At 28.0% G+C, this 24726-nt stretch overlaps 1 protein-coding gene across 1 annotated transcript in view; it reads right to left on the bottom strand.

The window, feature by feature from the left end:
- Positions 1–1798: 1798 nt before the first annotated feature.
- Positions 1799–24726, bottom strand: part of LOC107440518 (SH3 and multiple ankyrin repeat domains protein 2) — a 132445-nt gene continuing 109517 nt past the window's right edge. The window contains exons 3-17 of the mRNA XM_043047652.2: positions 24074–24145; positions 23864–23989; positions 23106–23177; positions 21310–21418; positions 19249–19400; positions 18979–19146; positions 17275–17536; positions 15718–15981; positions 13367–13555; positions 12362–12557; positions 11456–11529; positions 11247–11368; positions 8101–8281; positions 6857–7023; positions 1799–5708 (exon numbers count right to left, since the gene is read on the bottom strand). Of these exons, the coding sequence (XP_042903586.1) occupies positions 2283–5708; positions 6857–7023; positions 8101–8281; positions 11247–11368; positions 11456–11529; positions 12362–12557; positions 13367–13555; positions 15718–15981; positions 17275–17536; positions 18979–19146; positions 19249–19400; positions 21310–21418; positions 23106–23177; positions 23864–23989; positions 24074–24145 (5580 nt within the window). The 3' untranslated portion in view covers positions 1799–2282. The remainder of the gene's footprint in view (positions 5709–6856; positions 7024–8100; positions 8282–11246; positions 11369–11455; positions 11530–12361; positions 12558–13366; positions 13556–15717; positions 15982–17274; positions 17537–18978; positions 19147–19248; positions 19401–21309; positions 21419–23105; positions 23178–23863; positions 23990–24073; positions 24146–24726) is intronic.

Genomic DNA, 24726 nt, shown 5'->3' with positions numbered 1-24726 from the left:
GCCATACAGCGGAAGAAAATTTTTGTCACAAATTCTCTTTCTCCTTCATTACTAATTTAAAATTAAAAGTGTAGAAAAAGTAAGTTCAGGCAAACTTAGAGTAAGTCAGGAAGTTTCAATTGCTGAAAAAAACACTTCAAAATATTAAAATACAGACACATTATTAGAAGAGCACTTCGCCGCCGCGTAATTCTAAGTTATCATGTCATAATTTATTTTCAATTGTATATTTTAAAATTTTTTTTTCAGTATTTGAAACTTCGTGGTTTACTCTAGGTTAGTCTGACATCTCTTTTTCCACACTTTTTAAATTTTAAATTAAAGAAAAGGTGAAAGAGAATTTGGGAGGAAAATTTTCTTCCACGGTATGGGGTTTTATTAAGTTATTCATACTAGCTTATTAAGTTATTCACAGTAAAAATATTGTAAAAGAAATAATTAGTAGCAAGATTTTTCTTAAACATTGTGCTATATTTTGTTAAGCTAAGCAGGCAGACATGCTAAGTGTCATTTGAAATTTGTTAAAATGGCACTAAAAAACTAAATTCCCATGATGAAAGAGTCCCGCAGTGGACTGATCATTAAGACACGGTTCCCAGCAGATCACCGAAGTCAAGCATCACTGGCTGCGGTCAGTTTGTGGGTGGGTGACCACTTGGATCAGTCTGCGTAGGGACCGAGGGTGTGTGGTATTGGTCCTCGTTAAACTGTGCTACCGTAAAGTGCTCAACTTCGTGTGCAGGTCATTGGGCTACCGAGCGGGGGTGCCATCCTCTCTACAGAGGATCAAAATTGTGATGGCATGTCTTCAGATCATCCTCAGGGATGTTTCCCAGACCATCGCCAATAGCCCATTGTGCAGCTCTAGTGCGACGTTAATGAACTACAACATCAACCATGATGAAAGAATACGGTGTGGTGAGCTGTAAGTATTAAAAGTCCAAATGAGTTCTCAGTATAAAATGTTTTTTTTTTTTAAATAACTTCCAGATACAGTTTAAAGCTGATACCTGAAATTCATTAAATTATCTCCCCCCTCCCCCTTAGGAAACTCTCTAACTTTGTACTTCATTTATTGATAAAGTTATTAATGAAAGAATTGCTAACAAAATAACAGGTGATAGACAAATAAAAATAATAGAAATGTTCAAGGTGACATCATTTGAAGCTATCTTAGTTACCCTCAATTGTGCATCAATTGATAATTTAGTAGTTAATATTAACAAGAGTGAAGGAGGAAAATGCATTAGCACCATTTACAACTTAAAGACACAATTGGCGAACTGCTGGAGGGCAACCTGACCTAGAGGAGCCTCTTAAGTTAGATATCTCTATAAAAAAAAGTCATAATTTATTTTTAAAACACATGTTTTGACATAGTCATCAATATCAAAACGAAGAAACTTTTCTTATAGAGATATCCAAGCCAGAGTCTGAACTGTATCACTTGACTATTATTATTCAATCAGTCTTTGTAATATTGTGGTGGCAATGACAAGAAGTTGTTTTTACTATTTCACTTTGAAATAAAATGCCCCCCACTTCATTGCTGCTATTAAATGATTGACAATTTATGAAATTTCTGTAGGCATATACGTGAAGTTATGTCAACCTAGACATCTCTATTCTATGTTTGAGCACTGAACATAAGTCATGTGTATAGCAACATTTTATATTAGAATATTTATATATAAAGTGAATTTTAGTTTTTAGATAAATTAAATAGTGACAGTATTTCTCATGTTTTTATTTACTGACTTGGTGAGCAATGAAAAATAAAGAATAGAATTCAACAACACAGAATAATAAATACTTTATACAAATTAAAATATGCAGCTGGCAACATTGAAATTCATTCAATAATATTTTTTTTTATCTACATATGAATCATTTTAAAAGGGTGAATGATCTAAATATATGCACTATAACACTTAATTACAATTTTCAAAATAATGTGTTTTATATATAATAACTGTACAATAAGGGCCCTTTCATATATGACTCTTTCAATAAATATAGTATTTATTACTCTCTACATTTGTTCAAGCTGATTTAGTTCAAACAAAACTTCTCTAAGTTAAAATATTTCCAAAACATGCAACTAGATCTTTGCTTTGAGGGAAATATAAAAATGAATTTAAGAAATTTCAGCTTTTGGAACAATATTAAGAGAAAAACACTACATAGATTTTAATGATCACAAAACTATTTAATATTCGTTTGATTTTGACAGCTGAATTCAGCTAAAGTCATAGCTACTCTGAATATACTAAATACCCTATTTATTTTAAATACCTTTTTAAAGATCTTTCCATATTTAATCTATGACCCATTTGTTTAACACCTAGCCCCATCAGGTCATTGCTGTCCATATTTGCTAATTTAGCTCCAGTAATACCAGCTTCAGAAAACCGCTGCTTATATTCGGGTAGAAATAAACTGTCTAACCAGTCTGCTATATCATTAGAAGTCCATTCTTGCAATAATTTAAAGCGGAACTCTTTCTGTACAGATTTTAAACGAGTTACATCACCACTTGAACTGTCACGATACGCAGATCGATCAGATATATTGGGCTGTAAATATCGTAGGTCACTTGTACATGGTAGATGAACATTTACACTTCCACTACTGCTACTAACATGGGTTTTTCTATCTCCTCTTATCATTTGCATTATGTTTGGAGATTTATTTTGCAGAGAAGCTAAAAATGCTAAGTCAACAGCATTTGCAGATGTATTTAAATGACAACTTATGGGGTGATTCCTTCTCTGGTGAGTATTTGATGAAACTCGATGGGAGCTTTTATTTCTTGAACGTGGAGAATTGTCAGAAAACTCAGGAGGTGGAGCAATCGCTATTTCTGAAGATGAGTAAGATTCTTTTTTTGAAACTGCTGCCTCCATTGAAGCAGCAAACTCTGGTGGTGGAGGAACTAATTCGGTAAACACATCAACTTCATTAATAGAAGATAAACCAAGTGAATTTACTTGCAATCTCAGAACCTCTAGACTTTCTTCAAGACTGGCTTCAGTTGAGCTAGGCTTATGCCTTTTTTCAGATGTGATTCTGTTTGATGGAGAAGAATGAGATGTTGGCCTTCTATCACTTCTCCTATCACTTTGTATTGCACTTTTTGTCGATTCCGAGTGATGAGATTTTTCTCGGATATTCCTGCTTTTGTATTCTGAACTCCCCAGAGTCCTTTGTAATTCACTAGCTATTAAAGCAATATTGTCTTTCATGTTTCTCTCATTTGACGGTTCATTTTGATGAGACATATAAAACTGATCCTTATTTTCCCTATGAGATTTGATTTTAGAAGCTTTATGATCAATTCTTGGGCTAGAAGCTTTATTATCAATTCTCTGGCTGGAAGTTTTATTATCAATTCTTGGGCTAGAAGTTTTATTATCGATTCTTGGGCTAGAAGCTTTATTGTCAATTCTTAGGGTAGAAGCTTTAATATCAATTCTTGGGCTAGATTCTTCTTTTTTGTCTCCAAAACTTGGCGCCTGAACAACAGTTTCAGCTTTGCTATCATCATCTGTGGAACTAGAAACACCAATCTGTTCATTTTGGTTATCTGCATCAGATGGGACATCACTCGAATTGCTTTCAAAAATCTGTTCAGAACTAGCATCTTTAGGATGAAGATAATTTATTTCAGGTGGCTTCTTCATTAAAGTAGATTCTTTATTGTTTGAAGGACACTTTTGAGACCCTGTCAATGTTATTTTAAGTCCATCAATAATGTTTGGTTTAATTTCTTTCTTCTTCTCTGCTGAATCAGATAGCTTAAAAGCATCTGATTCATCGTTTACGCTTTCACTTTGTGTAGCACCATTGAATTCTGTAGATTGTGATTCGACAATAGTTATTGGCTGATTCATGCCACTTAAAATCTGCTGACGAAACTTGGCATACTCAGATGCGGGAGCATCACGGCTAGGATAGCGAGGAACAACACCCTTTTCATTTTCAAAATTTTTTAATATTGAGGAAGATAAATAAACAGGTTCTTGAGGTTCATTTGTTGTGGATATAACAACAGTACCAGTTAATCGACCCTCTTCAGTTCTATGTAGTTGAATTTCACTTTTCTCAACTTTATGTTCAGTAATTTTTCCACTTATAAAAACAACTGTGGCATTTTTGTCAATGGGTTTTTGAGAGAAACGCAAACGCTCTCTTGCCTCTTGTATGGCACGTTTGGCTTCTGTGTGGGGACTTGGCGGAACACACGTTTCTGACCCTTCTTCGTGTGTAGATATATCCTCAACTTGTAAAGAATCTTTATCTTCTTGGACATTAGTGTCTCCTTTTCCGAATGTTGAAAGAGTTGCCCCTTTGTCGAGAGATGTTGGAATGAAATCATCCTCACTACTTTCATAATCAGGCTCTGGAATAAAAGGCTCATGACTGGGAGTTTTAACAGTAGGATAATTTTGCGGACTCCCTGCATCAGAATCCTCAAAATCAAATTTTGAAGAATAGGCACTAGTTGTGGTAGATTTTGCTTTTATAGACCATGGGGTACCTCTATCAGAGACATGTCCACTATCTGTTGACATTGAGTCTCTTTGTCTACCAGTCTTTTTAAAAGTTGAATATAAACCTCCAGAATCACCACTATTTTCTGCTTCAGATGAAGTAGTACTTCCTTTATCTGACTTACTAACAGGGATTTTTGGTGGAAGCGATTGAGACCTTAGACTAGATCCTCCTCCAACACGATGAGGCTTTGAAACATCTTTAGTCACAGTTACAGTTTCAGACTTATATCCCACATTCACAACCATTTCAGGTGAAGCATATAATTTGGCACTGTCTCCCGGACGGAAACTAGACATTACTTGGGAATCGGGTTCCTCATCCATAATATTTACATTTGCATATTCACCTAAGGATTTAGATACATCCACTTTCACTACCTGTCCCATAGGTGGCGGTGGTGGTGGGTGCGAAGGAGGTGGACAACTTGCTCTAAAGTTAGGATCTCTCTTTGGTAATGGCAAAGTTTGTGCATAAATGTCTGAACTCCCATCTTTTGTTTCAAGAGGCACAGTGCTATCATAAATATCTTCAATAGATCTCCAAGCATCACGATAGTTTGAACTGTAGTCTTGACTATCACATAAACTAAGATAATTGTTGTAACCATTAGGTGAGCAAGCCCAGGAATGCCTGCTTCCTTGCACATTATGAAGATCTTCTTGACTAAGACTCCGTTTATCACCAATTTGGTTACTAGAAAATGAACTATTCTGCACTGCTTTCAAATCTGGAGTACTGAAAAACTCCTTGTGAACAACTTTCATAACAGTTTCAGTAATTTTTGATCGAGAAGCTTTTGATCGTTTCATTTCAGCTACACTACCATATACTTTTGGTGGACGGTTAGAAGTTCGTGATTTGTTATTTAAAGTATAGCTACGTATGTGTCTTTTTGAGCCTTGGCGAGCAAAGAACTGTTCAAGTTCTACAGCTGAAACCCTTTGTGAGCTTGGTCGTGCTTTAATTGAAGCAGTTTTTGAAGTGAGAGAATTAGACAGTTTTCCAGCTTTGTTGGGAATGCTTTCAACCGAGCTACTTTTAGCAGATCTGAGTTCATTGTCATAGTCATTCAAAGTCCGATCAAGAGACTCTAAGCAAATGAAAAAAAAATTATTAAGTTGATAAAGTATAAACATTTTAAAAACAATAAACTAATTTGATATAGAAGAAGTACTCTAAAATATGGTAAATAAGTTATGAAAGTATAATTTTTAATACAAGTGTATTTCCTTTTGAATGTATCACTTATAAGGATACAGTTGTATTATAAAACTTTATGTCTACATAAAATAACAGAATGATTGTGATAGATAACTAGAGAGGTTTAACATACATATTCTTATTTTTGCACTTCTTTCTCCTCACAATATTGTTTTATCTTCTAAAAAATATTATGCATTATCAATTTTATAACATATTTTTTTACTTAGTTTAAAACTAGTATTTTTTTTTCTCCCCTAAGACAAATTTAATTTTGAATTAATTAAAGTGAATACGAAGTTTTACTATGATCATAAATACTTTTTATAATTTGCAAAACGTGTATTTTTAGGACTTACAATCATTAACATGCTTCACAAATAAAAATTAAAAATGTACTCAGTTTGAAATTTTTAAAATGTTCCTTTTCTACACTTTATAGCAATATATTCAGTTTAAATATAGTTAAATATCAATAACAAGAGTTGCTAATCAAAATTAACTTTTCTCATTTTCTAAAGCTTTTTCGTGGAATGACGTAGAAAAGGAATTAAAATTAAAATAACATCAATTACAATTAAAAATAAGGAAAATAATACTTATTATCAGAAACAAAAAGTTTTATATTTAGAATCAAAAATTAAATAATTTATAAAACCCATGTTGAATTAACACTTTGATAGTCACTGCTTGGGTAAGTTTGAACTAAAATTTTCTTATCAAGCTAAGTTTCTTTGTTGAATAGCATAGGGAAAGAGATATCGAGTTTTCTGAACAAAAAAGCAAACGAGTTGTACTCTGATCTAAGTTCGAGGTTTCTTATCAAACACGTTTTAATAATGTTTTATTGAAAAACCAAAATCATTCTGATAACGTGTCACTTCAACTAATAAGTGTCAAATAAGTATTCTTAATTAGACAGTTGCAGCTTTTAAAAATCTGAGAAAACTTATATTATATCTTAACTTATTATATATCTTGTTATCTTTCTTAGCAACAAATTAATAAGAAGTACAAACAGAAGACAGATAAGAAGTACAGAAAACAATACTCNCAAGAAAAATTCTTACGTTTTCCACCTTCTAGGAATGGTACTGACACGTTTGGCACACCTTTCTCTTCTTCCCTCAACTCGAGGAAAAGCAGGAGACTGCAAAGTATCAAACATTCGAGGAGCTATTTCTTGAACACATGATGAAGGGAAAAGACCAACCTGACCACCATCTATTCGTCCTAAAATAAGGCTATCTTCTGCCTCACTAATAACTGAAAAATTATGCCACTTGAGCACATTGTTTTTGGTGAGAGAGTAACATTAAACTTAAAAATTCAAATCTATTTGAAAATAAAATTAGTTGCAAGTTTGCAAGTACAAATGTTTTGAGGGAAATAACTTACTCTGTATCATATTGTTCGTCTAATAAAGCTAAAAAATTTATTATCTAATTAAACTACAATTTTCATGAAATATTTACCGCCGTTAATATTTTATCAATTTATTAAAATTAACCTTTTTTATGCCTAAGAAATATTTAATAACATAATAATCATCGCTTGAATTTTTGTAACAAAATCATTTTATCTTCTTGCATAAAAAATCACAAATTTAATTTAGATACTAATTTTATTAGTAAAATGAATAGCATAAACAAAACTAACTTTTCAGTTTATTTGAAAATTTTAAAAATCATAATAAAAATGACTTTTTCTATAGAATCTTGTTAAGAGTTAAAAAAAACCTTTCTATTCATTTGAATAAAATTTTATGAAAAAAATAGGACAATTCATGTTAATCATGCTTCAAATTTTTGATGTCATTGCTGTCATTTTAAGCAAATTAGTTTTATAATCTAATTTTCTGTAATAAGCATAAATTAATTACAGATAAATGTGATTTTGTATTAAACCATATTCTATTGTATCATAAAATTTACATACAATCAAACAGAATATAGAGATTCAAGTGATTTACAATTAGTTTTTTTAATGTGTATAATAATAAGATGTTTAAATGAAATATATGGATGATTAAAGCATAATTTAAAATGTTTCGCTTTCTTTTCCTCAAAACAGAACAGCAGTTTTAATTCAGTACTTGATCTTTGAACATTAACTAAATATATTTTGTGTCAGATTTAGTTAACAATTTTTTATTATGGATCTGCAAATAAAATGTATCTCCAGGTTTAAAATATAACAAAGCTTATATAACTCTTAATATTGAAAAATATAAAAAAGCAACTTATTTATATAATTTAGTTTTAACATTATATTATAGCCAATAATACATATTTAAGCTAAGAAAAATAATAGTAAGATATAGTTAAAAAATACATCACAAACCTTTTTTGCAAATAAGCTTACGAGGAAGAGTAGCACACTGCCGATACATCATAGAAGTCTTTTCAATCGGAGTTCCAACAGATGGCAATGTAACCACAGTCATAGCTACCAGATTCCCAGATTGTTGAATTATTGAAACCACATGTTCATGTGAAGCTTGAGAAACATCTTGGCCATTAATCTAGAAAGCAATTTTTAAATTATAAAAAATGTACAGAAATCATGACTAATTTTATAGCAGTTTAAAATTAAAACATTTAATCTGTCATGAAATAAACCGTAAAAAAAAAGTTCTGATTGAGATAATTAAAATATTTGGATTTTAAATTTATTTGATTAAAATCATTTTTATGGAGAAAAATAGTAGAATAAAATTTCATTCTTTAGACATACCAGAAAGGTAACTTTGAATACAATAGCTGAAAAAGAGAATTCTCAGTTTTTTCTAATAAAGATCACTAATTAACTAATGATTTCATTTCAGCAGATTTTCACTTAATTTGCTATAGGCAAATATCACTTATTCAAAATAATATAAATAGAGGCAAAAAAGGGAAATCTTTCTGTTGTACATAAAAAGGTGTATTAACTGCCTTCTTTTTAGACATATAACAGCGATGCAAGCAATTGTTGTGTTTTTTAACTAAATTTAAAATTTTGTCTCACACTACATAATCAAAGCTGACAAACGTATTGCAGATCAACTAGAAAAGCTTTTTTATGCATTATTTTTTATTCATTTATATGTTGGTATCAGTGAAGATAAACCAATTGGAATGGTCAGAAGCTTCCAAACATATATCATTGTCCTGCTTGTCCTTCTCCAGAGAATGAACTCATGTACTGGCATTTAATATAGTATTAAAGATATCTATAGTTAACATCAATACAAATGTTTTCTAAGAGGAGAAAAAATGAAATCCTTAATGCAACATAAGAAAACATATTATGTGTCCTTTACTTTCAAAGGAACTACAGATCTGTAAAATTCTGATTGCAATAAAACCAAAATTGAATTAAAAAGCATGGTTAAAACACATAAGATGGGGAAAACATAATAGTAATTACAATATTAATATAATAATAAGAGCTTAAAATTTTAAATGCAAATAATGCTTTTTTTTTTCAAAAAAGATAACTAAAACTGTGAGTTGAGTTCAAAGTATATTACCATGATAAATAAGTATTTGGAATAATAGCATAAAAAAGATATGAATTTATTGATGAATTATACTTTATCTTCTTCAAAATAACCTTCTCCATCTTCAATGCACTTCTTTCAATGCTTTTTCCAATCATCAAAACTTAAAATAATTTTTGTAGTTGCACTTCAAATTATGTAGCGAATTTATTTTTATTGAATTAATATACTCAAAACGATGACAACAAAGAAGCAAATTTATCAGTGCGAATAAGAGAAAGTTACATAATGTCATATCAAGATAAAATGGTGCTTGTGGGGCTGTCTTTGTGGAATTTTTTGCCAAAAGTTGATGACTAATAACTTCAGTGTGAAAAGATACATTATCATGGTGCAAAAGTCATGAGTTTTCTCATCACATTTCAGGTCTTTTTTGATTAATTGCTCTATTCAAACACCAAAAATACTTGAATAATAATCATTATTGACTGTCTGGCCAGTTGATAGAAAATCATAATGCACAACCCCATGACATTAAGAAAATATTTGACATTACCTTTATTTCTGAGTGACTTAGTAGCATTTTTGGTATTTTTTTTTCCATTTTAAGCACCATTCCCTCAATTAAGCTGCTTCTGAGTAAAAAACAGAGGTCTAAGTTTAAACAACAGTAATAACATGTTTAAAAAGGAAATTTCCTAGTGAAAACATCGATATGCCACTTGAGCACATTGTTTTTGGTGAACTCAAAAGGAAAACTCTCTAGGAACAACTTGAAACAACCTTAAATGATCTTTCAATATTGATAGACAGGGATCAAATGGAATGGTAATTTGTTCAATAATGTCTTTTATTTTCAAAAGATGATCACAGAGTATCAATTCTCTGACTTATATAGCTATATTAATCATGAATCAAAAAGGATAGTCTACCAGATCGTAGATCATTTTCAATACATTCGCTCTCATCTTTAAAATTTTTGTACTAATTAAATACTGTTGCGTTAAATATGGTTTTTGTTAAAACCATTTTTAATAACTTTTTGCAACATTTCAGATGTTTTTGAAGCAATAATTTCATTTCAAAAATAAAATTTAATGCATATTCTTCTTTCAATACCATTCAGCATTTCAGAAAATTGATAAAATGAAAATTCTTCTCTTAATAAAAACTAGTTTATTTTCTGACTATAAAATAAAATACATTCCTGATTGTTTCCAAATATTTATAGAAGTTATAAAAATATTTGATAAAGGATTGACCATGAAATTGATAATAAATGCATTTTAATGAAGAATTACGCGTTTGATCACATAATAGCAGTAGTTCATTATTATAAAAAAATCATTAAAATAAAAAAAAGTTGTTTGAAAAAATAATTCAAAATTAAGCTATAAAGCTGTTTTGGCTTCTTTTATCTCAATAAAAACTCAATAAAAAAGATAGATAAGCTAACTTAATAAAAAAGATAGATAAAAAAATAAATGTTAACTTTTACAAATTAATTGTGTTCATTTGTTTTTATTTGTCTATATTCATATTTTAAATTTAAGTTTTAAGTAAATAAAAATAGACTTTCCAAATTTATAGGTACACAAAAGTTAGCTTTCAAAACATTTCTGCTACATTCGTAATTTTCACTTGTTAAATGTACAAAATACAATTTTACATAGATCAGATATAGAAATTTTTGAATTTCATACGTAAGTTATCAGAATTAAAAAGGAGAAAAATAACACCATATTGTTCAAACTAGTAAGACAAGAAAAAAGATCAATTAAAATATACAATTTCATGTCCATCAGCTATGACAACTACTATAATTCAAAAGTATGTAATGCTAATTAAAAATAACACTATAATGTACAAACTGGTAAGACAAGAATAAAGACATATTATTTGACAACCTGAATTGCAGATAACTACACGAATTGTGATAGAACACAGATTTTTAGACTTTAAAAAAGGTTAAGTACATTACAAATTTACTATACACTTTACTTACTTCCAACAAGAAGTCACCCTTCTTAAGTCCTGCCAAATCTGCAACCCCTCCTTTATTTACATCTTCTAAATATTGGCTAGGCCATACTTCATTGGACTCTCTTTCCATTAAAGGACTTGAAGCTGTATAATTATTAATTTAAATTTAAAAACTACATAAAATAGAAATTAAAAAATTATATAAATATATTAAAAGTTAATTGCATTTACCTTTAGCTCCCCTAAGAACAAAGCCAAATCCTTTCTTTCCTTTGTGTAAAATAACAGTTCTGGGCTCACCGAATCTGTTAAAAATTATTCAGATCAAAAAATGCTATAACATTAAGCAAATTGGAAATAGAACAACCCTCATAATATATTTTGCAGTAGACAGTAGTTTTTCAAACAGCTTAAGGTTTGTAATAAATATGATAAAGAATACTTAAAGCTATTTACATTTTGTACAAAGATATATGGTACCTTAATGCATATTTCATATACTGGACAAACGGTAGATATTTCCAAAAGTAATACTAATAGAAAAAATTGATAGCATGAAAAAATACCAAAAAATTAATTTACAGCTTTGGTACAAAAATACTCAAAAATTAAAAGTTGCTTCAAAGATGCAATTTACCTAGAGTAGGTAAATCATTAAGATAGAGTCTTAGAATGTGAAGATTTGATCATTAGATTAAAAGTTGTTCAGGGTGGTTTGTTTCTTTTTCGACACATTGTACATTGAACAATTGCAGAAGAAAGACACTAACTTTCAAGCTTAATTATAAACAAAGCTCACACATTTTCCTTTTGGGGTACACAAAAAAAAAAGAAATAAATAACTCATTTTTAAACATTTTCTAGTTAATTTTTAGGAATCTATTTTGATAATTACCACTCTATTTTAGATAATTTTATCGAACTTGGGTATAACAAGCACCCTGATTAATTTATCAAATTCCTTTGGTCTCTATATTCTTGTTATATAGCAGATGAGAAGTATTTGTAATTTAAGGTTCTTTGACATACTATAGAGGTTTGAAACAACTACTGTATTATTATTACATATGAAATAAATGGGTTTATAGAATCAAATTAAAAATGTTTAAAATTACAAGTAACAAGAAAAATTCTTACGTTTTCCACCTTCTAGGAATGGTACTGACACGTTTGGCACACCTTTCTCTTCTTCCCTCAACTCGAGGAAAAGCAGGAGACTGCAAAGTATCAAACATTCGAGGAGCTATTTCTTGAACACATGATGAAGGGAAAAGACCAACCTGACCACCATCTATTCGTCCTAAAATAAGGCTATCTTCTGCCTCACTAATAACTGAAAAATGATTTTGACATTATTTACTATCTATACAACAAAAATTTGAACACATTTGGTTATTTAATGTTTAAAATTAATTAAATTAAAACATTATACTTATTTTCTATAAAATATCATTTAATGGTATAATAGCATTTCTTGCTTATTTTTTATGTACTCATTTTTATTCCTCATTCATTTTCATTATACTTATCTATAAGGCCTTAAAGGCATTGTCATTTAAAAGAACATAATTTAAAAAGATGTAAAATCTTCTATACATCAAAATTTTTATGATCATTATGGAATTCACTAATAAAAAATAATAAGTAACAACTAAAAATTATTTTTTTTAGATCACATTATTGTTAAGTAAATAAGTTTTTAAAATGTGTGCAAAGATGTTTTGGTTTGCTCTACTAGTGCCAGAAATATGGCAAAATATAAAAATAGCATTAAGGGGCAATAACAATGAGGAAACTATAAGGGTTATATCATCCAGATTGAAGACTAAAAATAGTCCCTCATATTTTAAGGCTAAAAATACTCAAACTTTCAGTAAACAGTAGAGCAGTTATTTCACCATGTATTGCATGGACATTTTATCATTTTAAAACTTATAGACCAATGAAGTAGAACATATGAAAACAAATATTTTAACAAACTCTCCAAAGAAATGTTATATTTTTTTCATGATGTTGCAGATTAAAACTGGGGTGTCTGAAGCAAGGCTTGCTTTAAAACAGATCAGAATCTACATCATTAGAAATCATTATCCACGGTAAAGTTTAAAGACAAAATTATAAAAATATTCTTTAAATGCTTACCTTCCACTGTCTCACCAGTAACTAGCTGCAGGTGGCCAGGGGTTAAGGAACTATAGTCTTCTATACACACACAATTAGTCCCAGGAAGAAAAGAACTAGAAGCATCATTATAGTGATCTGGACCAAATTCATAGCTTGCACCACTATTACTAGTACATACACCTGAAGAGTCACTAGTGATGCTTTTTTCTGTGGGAAAAAAATACTAATAATTTATTGAACGAAAAATAGTTTAAAGAAATAACAGTACAATGCAAGGGCACAAATTCATATTAGGGACCATTAAAAGTCCTATCTTATAGCAATCACACATGTTAGTATTTTTAAATTCACTACACATAAAAAGTGCGTACTTTTGCGTGTTATTATTTTGAAATTTAAAACTCTCACTTTTATCTATATTTCTAATTTGTGTAAAAACTATATTGCAGTATAAATATTGAATGGAATCTGTTACTCGTTTTCAAAAACTGCTCTTTAGCCTTTAAAAAATATTCCAGAATCTTTTAAAAAAATTTTTCAACAAAATATTTTTACAATATGTCATTTTAAATCTAGTTGTAACAAAAATCCCCAACACATTTCTCCAAAGCATTTTAAACAATATTCTAAACAAATTATATGTAACGTTTCCAGTATTCTACCAGTTATTCATTTATTTTTGTTGCAGGTTCATCTTGTGATTAAGTTCATTATTCATTAGTTCATATAGTATATTATAATGCTTGAAATTTCTTTATTAGTTAAGGACAAAATATTTTACATTCATTGATAATATCATTAGAAAATAACTTGCAATGTAAAATGCCTACAATGCAATGCTATATTTTTCTAAAAAAATAATAACGTTATGTATGTGATATTTAAGATGTGACAGATGACTAAAAGTTTTATGCTGTATCTATCACTGAAGAGCAGTAATTGATAAAGATAAAATCAAAGTTAAACTTTTTTATTTTAGCAACCATTTTAGTTTTTAAAATTCACAATAAATTTATTTCAATAAATAATATGTCATTGTTGGAAGAAAATATATTTTCTCCAAAAAAGTAGGAAGCTAATATGCATCTCGCAACCGCCTGATCTGTTTTATCGACACAAACTGGTAGGAAGAATTTCATATCGTGCTGTCACGGGATTGACTGAAAAAGTGTTAAGATTAAGTAGCTCAAATTGTGAATTATAAACTATTTTTATTAAAAAGGTATTAATTTACATTTTCAGTTTTATGCATATGCAATTGATGATTTTTATTCAATATTTTGGTTATACTTTCCAAAAACATACTAAAGTTATTTATGTCCATAACTAAACATTCTTTTAAGGCTACCAAGTCAGACATGATTTGTAATGATTGGATTTCCATAGTCAGGATATTACTGTAACATTTTAACATCCTCAATGATTGTAAAAGTGTTATATTTCATTGCTTATCTATAGTTTAATGAAAATTTAAAAGTACTTCCTTTAATCTGTGCTAATCTCTTTAAAGGAAATGTGAAAATAAGCACATTTTATTTTAAAGTATGTGAGATTAATGACTAGTTTCTAAGTAACAAAGATTTAAGTTAAAAAATCCATGGTATATTTTAGGTATTTCTAGTTTTACTTACTACTTCTTGTGCATAACATTCCCACAAATTATTCCCATCTAAGACCATCTTTTCATCTGTCTTGCTAGCTTTTATTTTAGAAATGCATGAAAAATGCATTTATAAGTAAGGTAATTATCTTGATTCTAAAACCCTATAACTTAAATGAAATATGTCTGAATTTAAGTGAACTGATTTAGTTGTAATTGATATGAAATTATAATGGGATTTTCGGAAAAATAAACTTCATAAACAAAATAGTTAAATTGAAGTTCGATAAACAAAACCTTTATTTTGCACAAAACCAACAAAATAAACGAATTTCTACAAAGTAAAAAGGTTCCAGAAGTTTAGTAGTAACTACTTTTTTTACTTATTTTAGCATTGTAAAACTTATCTTAATATACATTTCTTTCAAGGGCCAAAAATACTATTATTTAGAAGTAATATGTATTATATTATTAATATGTGTTATATAGTAAAGTAATATTACACAGTTAGGAAGAAATATGTATTATAACAAGCATTTATAATTAAAATTCAAGTTATCAGCAAAAATGTTATCTAGTCCAGCAGCTAACAAAATTTAATTATTAAGCATGTTAGAAAAAGTTAGTTTGCCAGTTTTTATCATAAAGCAAAACTATTCAAACAAGTATTTCTTTTTTATATATAACCCCAATAAGAATGAATTAATTAAAATTCTTTTTTAAAGAAATCATGCAAGCAAATAGCATTCACCACAAAATATTACTACACCTGTGATTACACTACCAGAAGCAGTATCTTCACTGTCTTCTCCACTAGGCTGTGTGCAAGTTGATGATGAATTAGTAGAAGCATCAGATATGCATGAAATAGAAGAAAAAGGTGGCAAAGAACAGTTAGATGGACAGGGTGATGGTGGCTTCATGCCTAGATGCAAATCAAGACGTGGATCACTATGAGTTCGACTTAGTGTAGAAACTGGTGCAATGCTGGCTCTCCTTCGAGGATTATATCTAGGCATTTCTCGGTATGGCACTAAATTTTAAAAACATACATGTAATTATTCTGATTTAATAATTTAAGTTAAATGTTTTATGCAACAATAAGAATAATTTTACACTAAATTGTTTGAAATAATAGGCATAAGCAGCTCTCATCTTTATGAGCAGCTATCATCTTTATGAATCTACAATTTTATTAATGTGTATATACACATAATATATATGTATGTGCATGCAGGTATAATTATCAAGTGAATTTAGAATAGCACATTCATAAATGTCCAGTGAATTTTGTGAGCTAATAAACCAATGTGCAAACAAAAGAAACATTTTTTACTTAAAAAAAGTCTTAGATGAAAATTTGTAGTAGGAACAACTAATTAAGCCGAATTCCATGACTCAACTGACAAAATGCCAATCAATTTTATTGTCAAGTCACTGAACTGCATTGGCTGCATTAAAAACATGGCCATGGCCCACTCCGTTAGAGTATTATGGTTAAGGCATTATAAAGTCATTTAGCTAATTGAAGCTGGGTAAATACATTAGTTGAGAGCGCTAAGCTGTGAAACGCAATATTTCAGCAATTCCTTTGATATTTGAGGAATTTTCACTCTCCTTGTAAATATACATTATAACTGAATCTAAAATTTTATTACGTATTATATAAAAAAAAAACTGCACCATTATCACTGTGTGAGAAATCAGAAAATTGACTCTATATCCAAACCAGAATCATTCATTTAGGTCTTTTGTCAAGGTCCCACAGTTTTTTGCTTTTTTAAGAAGAAAAAAAAAACTTTTTTTTTAACTTTGAATAAAAAAAGCACTAAATTTAAAACTAATAAAAATAAAGCGTCACGCTGATTTTCAAAAAGTTTTCAACATAATCTGTTAAAAGTTACGCTAAGAAATACTGTACTCCAATGCAGAATGTTCAGGACTGATTCATAGATGTATAAAGTGTGAATGTTTCATTCTGAAAGGAGAGAACATGTTGCTCATTTGTAACATGTTCTCTCCTTTGCAGATTTGTAAATAGTTTTTAACATAATTTGTTTAAAGTTATACTAGGAGTTACAGTATACTAATGTAGAATGTTCATGACTGACTTATATATGTATTATGTAAATGTTTCCCTCTCAAGATTAGGGAATATGTTATGCATAATAAAAAAAAAATGCTAGTTCAACAGAAAAAAAAGGAAATCCCATAAGTTAAATTTTAAAAAATTCAAAAAATCATTGTACTTAAAAACTGCCATAAAAGGACCAGTTATCTTAAGAGCCTATAAAGATATATCCATCATCTAAAGATATATACATACCTACATCATCTGGATTGTGATTTCGAATAAGCTCGCCAAGGTTGAGATTACCAGCTATTACAGCAACTTGATAAGGATTTTGATTTGCGTAATTAAGAGCATTTTTATCAGCACCTCTAAAAAGAAGTACCCTTGCACAACTTTCTTGATCGTTAACAGCACATACATGTAAAGGCGTATTTCCACTCGCATTACGTGCATTCATATCAGCTCCATAAAAAAGTAAATGCTCCAAATGCTGTACCAATCCATGCTTGCAAGCCTGAAAAATAAGATATTGCAGCAATGAATGTAGTTGCTGGTTATTTTTAGATAATGTAAATCAGGAATAGACATAAAAATGCCAACTTAGGCAAAAAATAAATAAAAATAGCAAAAAATTCTCATAAAATTAAAATTATAATTTCCCATAAGCAATATTATTTTTTCAAATTTATATTTAACAGTATTAAAATGTATGAAGAGAAATTTCGATGGAATAAATTTTAATTAAAGCCTGGGTTTTTTATAAACATTTTCTTAGTACTAGTTGACATCAAAACAAATTACAAAGTTCTTTTGGTAATACATATAATGCATTTAATGGAGGAAAAAAGTATAACTCAATTAAAATGTCAAAACTTCATTTAAAAACATATTTGAATAAACTACTTTAAATAATTTTTCTTGTAATATGAAAAAAGTAAGGTATTTAAAGGATATTATGAGTTACAATATTATCAAAATTTTTTTAATTTCATTTAAAGGAAAAGGTGGAAATACCACCAAAATCCAAGTTCTGATAGTATAAAATATTATGGGCAAATTATTCAATTTTCTGAGTTAGATTGCAATAATAAGAGTCGCAAAATTCAAAAAAGAAAAATAATTTCCTTTTAGTCACATTAAATATAAGAAAGCATTTATATATTAAACTTTAAGATAAATTCTATCATCTAAATATAAAAAAAATTACCAAAGATGTTTTCACATTACATTTTCTGTAATAAAAAACATTTAGTAAAAAAGTTAAGTAAAATAATTCATCACTTATAGACATAAATACAATGGTATTCAAATAATTGTGAACAAAAAAAACAGGCATACAAAAAAGTAAAAAATCACATACGAGCACAGGGTTGCAAGCATTATTCAAAGCAGCAAGAAGGGGTACCAAATTGTACATAATATACAAGAACAATAAACAAAAATCATTTTACATAATTTTATTTTTATATTAAATGTTTCCGCAAATGTTATACATTTAAGACCAATAAAAAATAGTAGATGCTCAAAATGTTGGTCAGAGGCCTGGTAATATAAATTACATTAATGCCACATGGAATATATCACCTGCAAAAGTTACAGATTTATCTAAACCACATACAATTGCTTCAACAGTTTGGTAAAAGCTTTGACTTTCTCAAAATTACAAAATCACTCCAAAATTATAAACATAACATAACTAATACTCTAAGCATTCGTAATTTTAAACACTATAATTCTGACAACATAGAGCTAACTTGTATATTCTTAATCATGGAAGTTCAATGAACGTAATTATTATGAAATTAAAAGTTTTATAAAACTTTTCTTTCTTCGTAAAAACTAACACCTTACAACAAAGACAAGCAAAAACACGTATAATATTTGTCAACTCAAAAATAAAATGTTAACATGAAAATTAGAAAAAAACAAGATGTTAAAATTCAAAATATAAAATACCTGATGTACTTCTTGCCATCCTTGTGGGTCACAAGTACCAATAAAGGCATGATCATGCAAAAGAGTTTCGGTTAACTGATGATCACTAGCATGTAATAATGTATAATACAGTGGAGTTAACCCTTTGCTTTCTTTATAGTTTGGAGATGCTCCTAAATCTAACAAAGTCTAAAAAATTAAGTAAATATAATTACATATAGCAAGCACTTTTTACATATCTTTGGAATTTAAATCTTTTTTTTTGTTAAAAATTCCAAGAAAGTAACCAACTTTTAATGCTTCTAAGTTATTTCTTTCTACAGCTTTATGCAAAGCTGTCATGCCATCTTTGGTTCGGAAATCAAGTAAAGCTCCACCATTTATCAAGGCCATTATAACTTTAGCTGGTTGCTTTAGAGTTGTAGCAAGTGTCAAAGGTGTTTCTGAAAATAATTATACCAAATCTATATTATTCTAAAATTTGTGCCCATGAAACAAGTAACAACAAACTAATATCCTACCTTAAATGTGAGGATTGTACATAAAACAAAGAAAGATTTTTATACAATATTTGATAAGGTAATTCTGGTAGAAATAACACACCCACTTTATTTTAATAATTAACAGAACTCAATTCATTGTACTTCAAAAGTGCACATTAGATACTGGAGAATGAGAATAACTGATATGCAAGTTGTTGCGATTTTGTGCTTAAACTTTGAGGTGTCTAATATTTTTATCATTTCTTTTTTTAACTTTTCACTTAATTATTATGCATCACAAAAGAGATATTAAAACAAGTATTGAGACTGGAAACTACTAGATTGTTTATATAGAGTGTTTGAAATATCTTTTCAGCATCCTTTGAGCTAAACAAAAGACTCACAAGGTGAAACCTCAATACCATAAATTATGGAAAATATGTTGCACATTTCTTATCGTAATCACTCCTCATGAAAAAAAAACTTATAATCATTACTTAATTAAAAAACAATTTTCAGCAGAGTTATGTATATTTAACCATACATATTCAAATTAAATTGACTTGATTTTGTGTTCATATCTGTTTTTATGAAATTCTCATGTTCAACTGACTTTTTTCAAAATGTTAAATATATCTAAAAAGGATACAGCATATTAAAAATTTGCCAAAACAAACATACCTTAATGTGTTTCCTGAAATTTTATTAAATGTAAATATAATTAATGTAATAGTATTTGTGGACTTTATAAGTTTTGAAGAAGTTAACTATAAAATTAGCTGAGAGAATCTCCTAACTTCAATTTGGTTATCCTGGGGAATATTTTTAAACCCCTTTTCATCAATCCTTAAAAATGTATTCATATTACTTTTTGTTTTCATGATTATATACAATGAAAATCACTATAATGTAGCATTGATTTCTTTACACCTTGGGTATTATTATTTTTTTTGGATTCCGAAGTCCACATTTTAAGTAAAAATGAAAAACATGGATATAAAAAAAATTTATACAATTAATTGTAGCAAATCAAATAGTCTATAACCTTGTAAGAAGAAGGAAATATGATAAATAACCTAAGGCATCAATGAGATTAGCTTATAATGCATGCTTTCTTAATAAATGAAATTTAAAGATTTTTGTGTGGTGATTTTAACACTATATTGGTCACAGTAACACCTTCAAAAATTCTAACTAAAATTGCAACATTTTACGCAAGAAAATCTAAAGAAAACAAAAGTCAATTTTTGGAACAGTTTGAAAGTGTACTCCCTTCACTTAAAATGATTGCCATAAAAAGAAATAAACATGTCTTTTTTTTCTTTTCTTACTCGATATAAACTAAAAATAGGTGCTGAGCGATAAATAATGATATTTACAGATATGGAAATCTGAACTATTATAATTAAACCTGAAGCGACCATAAAAATTAGAATATTACAGAATTATTCTCTTCGTTTTCATAATAATGGGTTTAAACATCAGCAAAAATTTAAAAATATATATATATGAAATAATTATTAAACCAGTCTCTTAAAGATAAAGTTAATTCGATAATTAGATAAAGTAAAAAATTAGAATATTATAAAATTATTCTCTTCGTTTTCATAATAATGGGTTTAAGCATCAGCAAAAAATTTTATATATATATANATATACACATATAAATATATATATATATATATATATGAAATAATTATAAAACCAGTCTCTTAAAGATAAAGTTAATTCGTACAAGCAATTACAAGCTAATCAAAACTGTAAAAATAAGAACGTATATATGTTGACATAACTTCTAGATAGTATTTCTAGAAAAATTAATCATGAAAAAATAATTCCAGTATTTAGAAAAGTATAAGGACATTCTTACCTCCATTTTCTGGGCAATGAAAATTGGGATCCATACCCTTGGCACACATCTTAGTTATCTTTTCCACTTGACCATTACTTACATGATCCAACATTCGTCGCAAGTTGGGCTACAGAAATACATTATGAAAAATTAAACTGACTATTAAAACAAAATATTTTTAATAAATGTCAACTTAGAAAATTTTAAGAAACAGTTAGATGTATCAAAGATTAAAGATGATTCTTTAGAAAGTAATACAATTCACCTATGAAATTATTTGAATAATCATGAAAGAAAATTTAACAGATTTTCTAATTATGAGAAATCTTATATTTACAACCTTTTATCTATAGATTTAAATTTTTTTGAAAGGAAATTAATGAAGAAAGAGTTTGTTAAATAAAGAAAGAGAAAAATCTTACTTTGCTTTTTCAAAGGCAGAAAAATGAACTTAAAATTTAATATAAATATTACATTTAAAAATTGGCTAGCCAGTCTTAATAAAGGAATTTAGTAATAAATAATTTATTACTTAATAATCAGTTTAAGTGGCATAGCCTATGCATAAAAAGTTTTTTACATACCTGTCAAATATGTTTAGAAGTAGTCCAGTTTTGAATAGATTTAATTGATTTTATGACATTTTCCTTATCGTTTTTTTAAAGCAAAATTAACAAAAAGAAACAAAACTTAAAAATAAGAGTGAACATATTTCAATTTTTCTATTATTAGAATAGCATTATTATAATTTATACAAATACTGACTTGGAATAAGATAAACATTTACTTCTGACATTAAAAATAATGTAACCAGTTCAGTTGTTACATTTTAAAATAATAAAACAATTGTTATGTTACACAAATAATAATTTCCCATAACTTTTTTAATAATCGTAGATTTACATATATGGATGCAATTTTCTTCAGGTATGACCACCAGCAGTCATACAACATTTTTAATCTTAAAATGTTTCTGTACGTTATTATATTGCCTAAAGATAAATAGTTTGTTTATCACTCCTTTGCTTTAAAACTGAGTAATTATTTCTATGTTTAAAGCACTTTTCTTTAAATTAACAAAAAAAAAAAAAAAAAAAAAAAAAAAAAAAAAAAAAAAAAAAAAAAAAAAAAAAAAANTATATATATATAATAAACAACATAAACAACTAAAATGCACTTAAGATTTTTCTAACAATTAAATTTCTTTTTTAATGAAACAACCATCACAAATGTCAAATGTATACAAAATTTGCTTGTGATTTAAAATCTATACTACAAATTATATAGAAACAATATTGGTTAGCCTTTCCTGTCATTTTTAAATGTATGCATTTCTCATTAACTATTGTCATGTATTATTTAAAATAATCAGATTCAAATTTAATTCTAAAAATATTTTTACATTTCTTCGAGATAATATATATAATTGTTTAAGAATATGTAATTAAATCAATTATGTAACATTTTTATGCAGAATGGTACTTGTAAATTATTGGCTTCTTAATTAGCCATGAAAACTGGTAATCAACTAAGATCTATCATTTAAATGATTGAATTTGCACTAATTTAGAAATATCAATGATATATTTTAAAGAATGAAAAATGCATGTCAGAAAGTGATAAATATAACCAAAGTTTTTTATTTTATTTATTTATTTTCTTTTTTAATTTTATAAAGTTAAATAAGCATCATAAAATATGCAGGGAATTACCAAATAAAGCATACACTTTTATGAAACATTTGTGAAAATAATTAGAAGATTAGTAGTTCTACTAAACACCATTTAAACATAAATAAATTATATAATATTTACTCGTGTGTGGAGTTGTTTTATTTGCTTCTCTTCAACGTTCATCATTTTGTACACCCGTCTTTTGTAACGCAGCTGTGAAAAGTTAATAACATTAATCAAAAATTCATATAATAGTATCAACAAATTTATGAACAGAGCAATTCTTATAAAAAGAATATACCAAGGAAAATTTACACTGAACAAAAGTTTGTTTCATAATTTTAAAACCTTCCACTTTAATTTTAAATATTAAATTAATGAAAAACTAACTTTTAACAACTATATACATAAATTTATGAGAATGGAATAGAGTAAAACCTCAATTATAAAGTAACTGAGATCACAACGCTTAGACAATAACTCTACCATTGTTATTTAGTTTTAATGAACATATTAATATTATGATCTTTTAATATTTTTCAAACATACTAAATAGCTATAAATATTATTATGGTAATTTAAAATGTTTAATAAATGTATCCCTGATCAAATAATGCATGAAAAAAATTTTTTTGAAACCACAACATTGCATTTTACTAAAATTTAAGCCAGCAAGAATTTTAGATCTAAACAAAATTAAACTTAACTGACTGCATTCGGTTATGGAAGTGTACGCTTTGAAGAGAAAGTACATAATGATTTATTCATAGAAGATTCACAGGGAATTAAAAATATGTCAGTAATAAGAGGTGTAAATTTTGTAGGAGTGTCCACAATGTGAGGTCGATAAAATTACAACAAGGCAATTTTTATAATAAATAAATCACTAAAAAAATTACCTCTACATAACCTATTGAAGAAGGAAATGGATAGTCTCCTAAAGGTCTGTGTTCATCAAGAAACTTTCCAGCTTTACCATTGATGGGTGGACAGAAAACTCCGTAGTTAAAACTTTCTTTTAACTCCTAAAAAAATTGCACTATTTAATAAACTGACTGTAACTAAATGACAAAAAGTTTCAGATTAAATTGCACTTATTGGAAAAATACCTTAGGTAGTGAATCTATTATGTGTAGCTTAATATCCCAAATATACTCATCTTTGTGGAACTGGAAGTTTTTCTGGAATTAAAATAAATAGAAATTTTAAAAGAAATGTAAAAAGCTTTTGTTTTCTAAAATATCTAATCCAAAATTAAAAAAACAAAAATATGATCAGAACAATATGATATGAGCAAACACTGTGTGCAACTACAATTGTTATAACAGACACTATGGTTGTGTTTTATGTAAGTTACAATATATAAGTAATAAGCATTATTTTATTTATTTTAATATAAGTTACAAGCATTAGATTATTGTACTATTTGTGGCCTTAGAGATTTGTGGAAATCACATCATGTATAAAACATTTTTTATTATAAAATTTTAGAAAAACCTATAAATGTTTATAAATTTTAAAATAGTTTTGGATATTTTTCCTTACACCACTTTTTTTTAAAATAGAGTTTCATCTAATTCTAAATATAAATCAAACAATTATTAAAATGTTAGAAAATATCTGTTAAACGCTTAAATTTCAATACTAAAAAAGAAATGCTTTTTCTGATAATAATTGTGAAGAATTAATTACTACTAGTTTTGATAAAAACAGCTACACTTCCAAACCTGGTTTGATTCTTTGCAAATTCCAAATTAAATAT

The sequence above is a fragment of the Parasteatoda tepidariorum genome, chromosome X2 (genome assembly GCF_043381705.1).
Source record: "Parasteatoda tepidariorum isolate YZ-2023 chromosome X2, CAS_Ptep_4.0, whole genome shotgun sequence".
NCBI lineage: Eukaryota > Metazoa > Arthropoda > Arachnida > Araneae > Theridiidae > Parasteatoda > Parasteatoda tepidariorum.
The sequence above is the reverse complement of the archived record's forward strand: the minus strand, read 5'-3'. Positions and strand labels throughout refer to the sequence as shown.